The sequence below is a fragment of the Triticum aestivum genome, chromosome 4B, assembly GCF_018294505.1.
Source record: "Triticum aestivum cultivar Chinese Spring chromosome 4B, IWGSC CS RefSeq v2.1, whole genome shotgun sequence".
In the NCBI taxonomy this organism is placed as follows: domain Eukaryota; kingdom Viridiplantae; phylum Streptophyta; class Magnoliopsida; order Poales; family Poaceae; genus Triticum; species Triticum aestivum.
In genome coordinates, this window is record NC_057804.1 from 169,934,872 (window position 1) to 169,944,308 (window position 9,437).

General features: G+C 42.3%; 1 protein-coding gene across 1 annotated transcript; it reads right to left on the reverse strand.

Moving 5' to 3' along the window:
* Positions 1-1,036: 1,036 nt before the first annotated feature.
* LOC123094674 (protein starmaker-like) lies at positions 1,037-3,382 on the reverse strand. Its single transcript, XM_044516624.1, has one exon. It carries the CDS (start codon positions 3,243-3,245, stop codon positions 1,251-1,253), a length of 1,995 nt encoding a protein of 664 aa, XP_044372559.1. The 5' UTR covers positions 3,246-3,382; the 3' UTR covers positions 1,037-1,250.
* Positions 3,383-9,437: the final 6,055 nt, after the last annotated feature.

Genomic DNA, 9,437 nt, shown 5'->3' on the forward strand with positions numbered 1-9,437 from the left:
TACATGCATTAATGAATATTCTAAGCACTTGGAAGCACTATCACAAAGTAGGTTGGCCACCTTCAGAAAATATGAACAAAGACTCTCACCAAGTGAAGTTCAGCACTAGATAAGTCAGCTGCAAAAACAATTAGTTATTTTTCTATTTATATTTTAGAAATTGGCCCGTTCAACATTTTCTATGACACTCAAATCCGTCATGAAAAATGCACATGGTTAATGACGGGAAAAGTTTCGCCTAAAATCAGGTCTGAACATCACCAAAGTTGCCGCATGGAGCTACGCCGGGGAGAAATCAACTAGTGATGATTTCTGTCATGGAAAATGACCTTAGGCAACGGTTTGCTCTTCGCCACCAGGGTTTTTGTCACAGAATAACACATATTTTGTCGTGTTATCTAATCACATGTGATTATCAAAATTGCTTAGATTTACTAGATTGATTCACTACCATCCGTCCGATCTACGCATGAGAATTGTCTATCATGCATAACGAATTAGTGCATTTATAAGTGGGTTTAAATCACATTGCATTTAAGTGACATGCAAAATTTCCATGTTAAGATATTTTTTGCTTAAGGATAAATCACTCACATAGTTTAAATTATAAAGACTGAATTATTACTCCACATAATATTTAGAAATATATGTTTTGGGCCTCGCGCCCGCCTACATCCCTAGCAAAAAGGGGCCAAAACTTTCATGACTTGTATGCAGAGCGAGAACACAAACTTTAATGTTTTGCTATTCTAATTCCTTAATTATCACCAAGTTGAGGGCATTTGGTCTAGTGGTATGATTCTTGCTTAGGGTGCGAGAGGTCTCGAGTTCAATTCACGGAATGCCCCACCGTTTTTACATTGTTGTCAGTAATCAATGTAAAGTTTAATCTGCGTCAGACTCTGAATAATCTTAATTTTGTGCGAAATTTCACTCTCGTCTAGGTTAGCCTCAGATCCTGGACAAACTTCGTTTGAAACTTGGCATTCACATTTTGATTAGCATCGCTACTTGATGGACCACAAAGGAGCAGCAAATCAAATTAAATGAAGAAGTTTAACAAGAGGGTCAACTAATGTACTACTGTACATCATCATCATCACACACACACAGCCATATAAACAGTCATATACATCCTTTCAAAAAAAAAACAATCGTATACATATTCATACAGTCTGCACGCAAGACAGATGTTAGCACCAATGTCAATACTGTATGTTTCGGCGATCGGAAGGAATGGTGAGGTCATGCTAATACTTCTTGGCGTTGGCATTAATGGCGAGGACGTTGCTTGAGAACTCCGCGAGCACCTTCTCGTAACCTCCCAGGATTGGCTTCAGCTGCGGGCGGTCGAGGAAACCTTCGTCGCAGGTGTCAACAGCGGTGCGCGCCGCGTCGAGCGCGGTGCCCGCCGTCCCCTTGTCTCCTCGCTTGAGCGCGGTCAGCGCCGAGTCGAACTCGTAGTTCATGTCGTCGTAATTACTGATGCAGTCTTTGATGGCGCCCTTGGCGAGCTTGTCCACGTGCGGGTCCTTGGACACGTCCGTGGCCGCGTTCTTCGCCTCCACGATCTTGGCGCGCACGGCATCTATGGCCAGGGTCAGCACGCCCAAGAGGTTCTTCTGCCGCCCTGGTACCGCCGTCGTCTCCGGCAGCCTGGCGATCGATGCGTCGCACTCGTACGGGTAGCTCGTCCTGGCGCACATGGACTTCACCAGCGGGCTCAGCATCCGGAGCACCGGCTGGGGCACCGTCTCCGAGTAGGACTGCACGTCCACCTCGGGCTTCGTCGGCGTCGCGTAGCCGTCAGGCGAGTCGGTCGCCGGGACGTTGCCGTCGGGTGAGTCGGTCGCCGGGACGTTGCCGTCGGGTGAGTCGGTCGCGGACATCGCCAGCTGGGCCTTGCTCGGCGTAACATAGCCATCTGGTGTGTCAATCGCTGACATCTGCGTTGTCGGCGTGGCATAGCCGTCGGGAGTGTCTGCTGCAGACACCTTTGGTTGGGCCGTGGTCGGCGCGGTGTGGCCGTCAGGTGTGTCCGCCGCAGGCAACTGTGGCTTGGTCTTGGTCGTTGGCGCTTGGTACCCGTTGGGCGTGTCAACAGCTGGCATAGATTCATCGGCCTTGGCCTCCATGGGGACGGCATCAAAATCTTCCTCTGATGCCTTGTTTTTGCTTTTGGATTTCTTATTGTCATCGTCGTCCTCATAGGACTCACCCTTGCTTTTAGATTTCTTCTCAGCGTCATCATCCTCGGACGAGTCGCTTTTCTCTTTGGATTTCTTCTCTTTCTTCTTCTCATCATCGTCATCATCCTTATTTTTCACTTTCTTTTCTTTCTTCTCGTCATCATCGTCGTCATCCTTATTTTTCAATTTGTTCTCTTTCTTCTCATCATCATCGTCGTCGTCGTCGTCCTTGCTTTTAGACTTCTTATCTTTCTTCTCATCATCATCATCATCATCCTTGTTTTTCGATTTCTTCTCGGTGTCATATATAGAGTCCTCGTCTTTGCTTTTGGAATTCTTCTCCTTTTTCTCAACATCGTCATCATCCTTATTTTTAGATTTCTTCTCTTTGTCCTCGTCATCGTCTTTGTTTTTTGATTTCTTCTCCTTCTCCTCAGCATCATCGTCCTCGGAGATGTCACTCTTGAGTTTGGATTTCTTCTCCTCCTTGGCATTCTGCTCAGCGACGGCATCCTCGTAGTTCGTCTCTCCTTTGACTTGAGCGATGACCTTGGCCTCCTCCTTGAGTTTCTTCTCGTCGCTTTTACTTTCAGGTTTCTTCTCAGGCACGGCACCCATAATATAGCTTGTGTTATCAACGACGTCCTTAGCGGCCTGCTTCTTGCTATCGGGCCCAACTGATTTCTGCTCGGCTGCATAAGCGTCTGGGTCGACATTCGCGATACTGAGTTTATCAGCGAGGTCCTCTTTGTGTGCGCCCTGTAGCAATTTCTCCTTGGTTTCCTCCTCAGCAGTCATCGCTGATATGAGCGGCGCGGCGGCAACCATGAGGAGGAGGAGGAGGGCCGGAGCGAGCTGTGCCCTCATTGTGATCATCGGGACAGGGTGGCGGTGGTGCGGGGAAAAGTTTGGACTCGAGGCCATAGGAGAGCAGGGGTATTTGAACCGGGAAGGGTAGTAGGTGGTTGGCCACGTTTGGGGGGAAAATGGGAGGTCGTGCTGGTCTTTGCCATTTCCTCTGTGAACTGTAGCCGATAACATGCAACTCATCATCATCCTGCATAATTAAGCGCATGCCGTGAAGGCAGGACAACAGATGGACTACAAAAGACTCAAAAATTACCACACATTGATCCGCTAAAATAGTATAATAATATAACAAATTTCCCGTGTGCTTCCACCCTTGGCGGGTGGGGCTAGACATACGGTGAAAGAATAGAAAAAAGATCTTGGGCTGTTGGATCATGGATGTACACTATTAAGCATGCACGTGCAACGCACGTATAATCGTATAAAGATTTCCTGAGTCATCATACTTATTTTGAATCTTAATTGGGAAATGATTCCCCTCGACCGGCTGATTTTGTGGCTCCCGTTCGCCGCCTCGCTCGCAAAACACATGTCCCACGTGACACGCGCCCAGGCTTCTGATGTTTTTCTTTGGCAACTTGTACAACATCACCAACGTTGCAGAAGTTTCTCCCATAACATCAGCTATGTTGCAAAAAGCTGAAGATGAATTATTTTTTGCAACAAAACCTGCTACAAAAAAATCTGCAACAAAACCTGAGTTGCAAAAAGAAACTGCAGCATGACCTTTACTGCAGATTTTTTTTAACAAGACCATGTTGCAATGACGGAGGGCGCTGATACGTCAGATCCACAACCCAACCGATCTTTTAGATAAGATCAGCCGGCGAACGCATAGCATGCCCCATCTTAATTTGAACTAAATGTAGGTTTTGCAGATATTTTTTTTCCATATGAGCACCATATCTCAATGGACTTCTCAACCATAAAGACTTAGCAAAAACACATCACATACAACAATACCTTGCCAATTTTGTCCCACAACATGACACTTAAGTAACACACACATAGACAACTTATAAGTCATCGGCTCTGGATCCATATACCAACAAAATGTGAAGACATTGAGCATATTTGATCTATTATCATAACACCATCCTTTACGGAAGCAACAAACCATGCGTATTTAACTTTCATATATAATCATTATTTCTCCTTATATCTTAAGCTTAATTATATCTTCGTTGATGCTATGCACCTTCAGTGTAAACCACTAAATTAGGAACCATCAAAGTAGAACTATCAATAATTAGGGTACACAATTAACCTTGCAAAATGCATCTCCATGTATCACAATCTATAGATACAGTGTTACCATGACTTTGTGTAATCAAACAATAAAAGTAACAACAACAATGATATACTAAATATAGAAAAAAATACATAATGGTGAAGCTCCCCATGCCCTACAACCCATCAATCACCTCAAGTCCTTGTAAGGCAGAAAAATACAGTAACAAAAATGAAAATGAAAATAGAATAACTGAAAGTAGCCTTCAATTGCACTATTTCCCTTCTCAATTGCACTATTAAATTCATTACCAAACTCTTGGCCAATAGATTACAGGCTGTGATTCTCAAGATTGTACACATCAATCAATATGGCTTCATCAAAAGCAGAACTATTCATGACTGTCTGGGATGGGCTTTTGAATATCTTCATCAATGTCACCAATCTAAGTAGCCTATTGTCCTCCTCAAATTGGACTTTGAGAAAGCTTTTGATCTGCTTAACCATCAAGCCATTCTTGTTATTCTGAGAGCTAGAGGTTTTGAAAGTAGATGGATCAACTGGATCACAATGTTGCTATCCTCAGGAACTTCCTCTGTTCTGCTCAATGGAGTGCCAGGGAAACTCTTTCATTGCAAACAGGGAGTCAGACAAGGAGACCTTGTTTCTCCTCTACTTTTTGTACTTGCAGCTGATCTTCTCCAATCAATGCTTAATGAAGCCATGCATCAGAAACTAATTCAGGCTCCCATTTGTAGTCAAGCTTTCCCTGATTTTCCTGTGATCCAATATGCTGATGATACAATCCTCATATTGCCTGCTGATGCGAGACAACTTGCTCAAGTCAAAAACCTCATTCTTCATTACACTGCTTTTACTGGCCTTAAGGTTAATTATGAGAAATCCTTCATGGTGCCAATCAATGTTCCTGAAAATCAACTCCAACCCTTGCTCAATATTATGGGGTGTCAACAAGGACAATTCCCATTCACTTATCTGGGTCTTCCTCTTGGAAATTCTAAGCCAAAAATTGAAGACTATAGTCCTATGCTGCAAAAAATTGAGAGAAGGCTCTCTGGTTGTTCTACCATGTTGTCATATGATGGAAGATTATTACTCATAAAATCTGTTTTTGCATCATTACCAATCTTCATCATGTGTACCTTGGCTGTTCCAATAGGTGTGATTGAGTAGATCAATAAATATCTGAGAAACTTTCTCTGGAGGAAATTTGGAATGGAAGATAGAGGAACAACACTCATTGCTTGGTCAAAGGTTTGCTTACCAAAAAACAAGGTGGTCTTGGTATTCTTGATATTGCTCTCCACATTAAGGCTCTCCTCATGAAGAACCTCCTCAAATTTGTGAACAAAGAAGATGTACCCTGGATTAATCTAATTTGGGAGAAATACTACCATTCAGTCACTCCAGCTGGACATGCTGTGGGATCTTTCTGGTGGAGAGCACACATTAGTCTCCTAGAAGAGTTTAAGAAGATTTGCAGGTGCACTATTGGTAATGGGCAAACTGTTCTTGTTTGGAAAGATACTTGGATTGAACATAAACTACAATATATCCTTCCACATCTTCACTCCTTTACACTGAATGATGAGCAGTCGGTTCAAGCTTTTTTGGGGGAGAATGATTGGACTGAACATTTCCACTTGCCTCTCTCTGTGGAAGCTTATGAGGAATTCAATCAACTCCAACCTCTAGAACCCACTTTACTTCCAAACAGGGAGGATAAGTGGACTGTCATTGGGAATTCTGGCAAGATATCTACAATCCAAAATTATAACCTTCTTTTGGATCCACATGATGAGCATCCTTTCTTCAGTCTTATTTGGAGAAGCTCTAGTAGGCTTAAGCACAAAATCTACTTTTGGTTAGTGGCCCATTGCAGAATCAACACTAGAGCTCTCCTTCTCAGAAAAGGGATGCATCTGGATGACATTCATTGTCCAAACTGCAATCAACAAGCAGAAGAAACCACTATGCATTTGCTATGGGAATGTAACTTCGCGCAAGATTGTTGGAATTCCTTGCTGCCACTTAGGAAAAGAGGTACATCAGTGTATGAGGATACTATTCTGGCTTCAACCCTCTTACCAAAACAATTTGCAATTGAGATCCTCATTTTGGGTTGCTGGAATATCTGGATTCAGAGAAACAATAAGATCTTACGAGCAATTCCACAGTCCATTCAATCTTGGAGATTTTATCTTAAACAAGATCTCAAACTTCTGAAGCACAAGATAAAGAGCAAGTTTGAAGCTAGGCTGGATCAGTGGACAGCACATCACCTATAATCATGAGTGTTTTACCTAGAGCATGCATTGGCTAGTTACATTCATGTTTCTTCCTCCCTTGGGGAGTTTGTAATATATTTGTACTATACCAATTTTTTAATATATTTACCGTAGAACAATTGTTCTACGGTGTTGGGTCAAAAAAAGTAGCCTTCAACATGTGGTGAGACCTTGTACCTCCTGCACAAGAGGAGATGTAAATCTGAAAGAGGAAATACCAAACACATTAGATGGTAAGAAAACAAGTAAAGAATAATTGTATATTCACATATACTATAGTAGCCTCAAACATTTTTATCCCTCAGAAATGGAGTAGGATAATAAAGCCCATAGCAAAAAATAGTAGTGTATCAAAGCACATACTCCCCCTGTTTCAAATTACTCGTCGCTGAAATGGATGTATCTAGAACTAAAATACATCTAGATACATCCATATGTGCGAAAAGTAATTTGGAACGGAGGGAGTATGTCCCAAGCTCATGCAGCTATACTACTCATCCACATGCAAGCAGCGGCAACAAGCACACACACGATCATCAGCGTTCCAACCAGCAGCAATAGCATATCCCGCGTTTCATTCACTCGACTTTGCAGGATAAGTAGATTAGGCCTCCTGAATCCTGACTCACCCATGGTAAGCACAAGTTGGAGGCATAATAATCCCCTCATTTAAACGGGTTACCACATTCTTTTTATATAAATGCTTTAAATAAGAATGTAAGAACATGAACTAATTTCATTCTTGTAGGGGTGCAGAGTACAATAAAGGCTACAAAAATGAAATATAAAGGGAACACTTAATATATTTTTTGCTGAGACAATTAGCAGACAAAATCTGAAGTAATAACCAATAAGAATAGTCAGGCATGCAGTACTTATATATTAAAAAACATTTAGCAAGCTCGAAGGACTCATTCTACTACCCCAATAACAGCGAGTTGAGCTAAACCTGACAGGTACGCACATTGTGCATCTCTACTAACACAATTCAATGAAAGCACATTACAAAGCCCACTAAAAGTAAATATCATTATCAAGCTCAAGCCTGGAATGAAACTGGACAACTCAACTCATCCTAAGAAGACAATTTATATCCGCGACACCAGTCATATGGATACCACCAGATTCGACAACTCTACTTAAAAATACACAAATAATTTTGATGATGAGCGTTTTTGTCTATTTTCATAATTTTATATCTTTTAAACCCACATATGATAGGTGCTAACTTCGATCTGTAAGAAATTATTCTGACTCACCAACAGATCACCAAGCTTAGGATCATCATCATATAGTTTTTTAATGCACCTCATGTGTAGAGCTTTGCGCAAGAAAAAACAAACAAACAATAGTTTATTAACTGAATAAAGAGTAAATGCTTGTTTATCTTCAAGCGGCGGCATAATGATATTACCTATTAGACATGAGTACATATATGAAGTTACTTGATCAGAAAATTGTACATATATGAAGTTACTGATCCGGCTCCTGAATGATAGCATGACGATATTCATGTACTGATCAATAGCTAGGAAGCAAGCAGTAAAAAATAAACAAATAATAGCTCAAGTTGTGGACTGCAAATTGCATTTTTGGGAGTAATTCATAGAAAAAGGATGGATACTTGCATCTGGTTACAATAGGTGAATGCTGAAACAAAGAACCTGGGAACTATTTGTGTTCAAGGCAGGAGGGTAGAAAACTTATGCGCACCTTCTTTCATATGGATACCATCCAAGTTGTGATTATCATATGCTTTAACCCTTAGAAAGGCCTACAAAGGGGAACCAAGGAGACCATCACGTCACACATGAGTTAATAAACTGAATGTTGTTTCTTGTTGAGAAAATGTACCTTTAGGTCTATAGGGAGATAATTATCCACAAACTATTCCAACAACTTGATAGTTACTCATACAGCTCTTCACCTACGAAGAAGGAATTATGAATCAATCACCCTTAGAGAAATCACTGCAAAATTACTTAGCACACAGTTTCAGAAGAACTAATAGGCACATTTTTGTAAATTTCTTGAGGGGTCATGGTCCTGTCGCTGCAAAAATCTTGCGTGGTTTGCAAACGTCGCTCATGTAAGGGTATGCCTGCAGTCATGAGGTAATCGAATATAAGGTTAGCAACCATAGGCAAACACAAGGAGCAACCATGAGAAGTTTTTCAGCACCTTCGGTCTAGAAAGAAAATCCATTAGTTTTTGTAGCAAGGGGTTGACAACAAGGGCTTTCACATCAGCATCTACATTGCCATTGCCTTCGACGGGGCTATGACCTTCAGTAAAGTTCAAGAAGCTCTGTTTAACTGTAGCCTAGCCCTGGGATAGTTTCAATGCCGCCTCTATGCAGTTTTCAGGGCAGATGTTCCTTTATTCATCAAGGTCAGCATTGCATTCGGGAATTGTATTAATGTGATCAACAAGGCAACCATACCGACATCTGATAGAGATAACTTATTCAGAACATACATACCTATTTTTTCAAATCTCGGTCGTGGTCTTGGTACACATCGCCGGGGAGGTTGTATAGTCTCCAACAACATTCTTTACCTTTCACAAAAGGGGGCAAAGGAATACAGGTCTTGATGAACTCCATCTACTTGATGCCCTTGAATGCCGCCCACGCATCACCAGGCTTTGCCGGCCAATTGCTGGTTGGTGAACCGGGAGCTCCCGACAGCCTTGCTGGTGTCGGAAATGCTGGAGAAGAACTGCCACCGCCGCCCCAGATCCGGTCGCCTCCGCATCTTCCCAGCATCGACAGAAGCGCCACGTCCTCCCCAGGCCACTCCGTGTCACCTAGCTCCGCTGCAAGCCGTCATCGCCGTC

What these genes read in the sequence shown, in the direction of transcription:
- LOC123094674 (XM_044516624.1), bottom strand. Translation starts at nt 3,245, where the DNA reads ATGATGATGAGTTGCATGTTATCGGCTACAGTTCACAGAGGAAATGGC.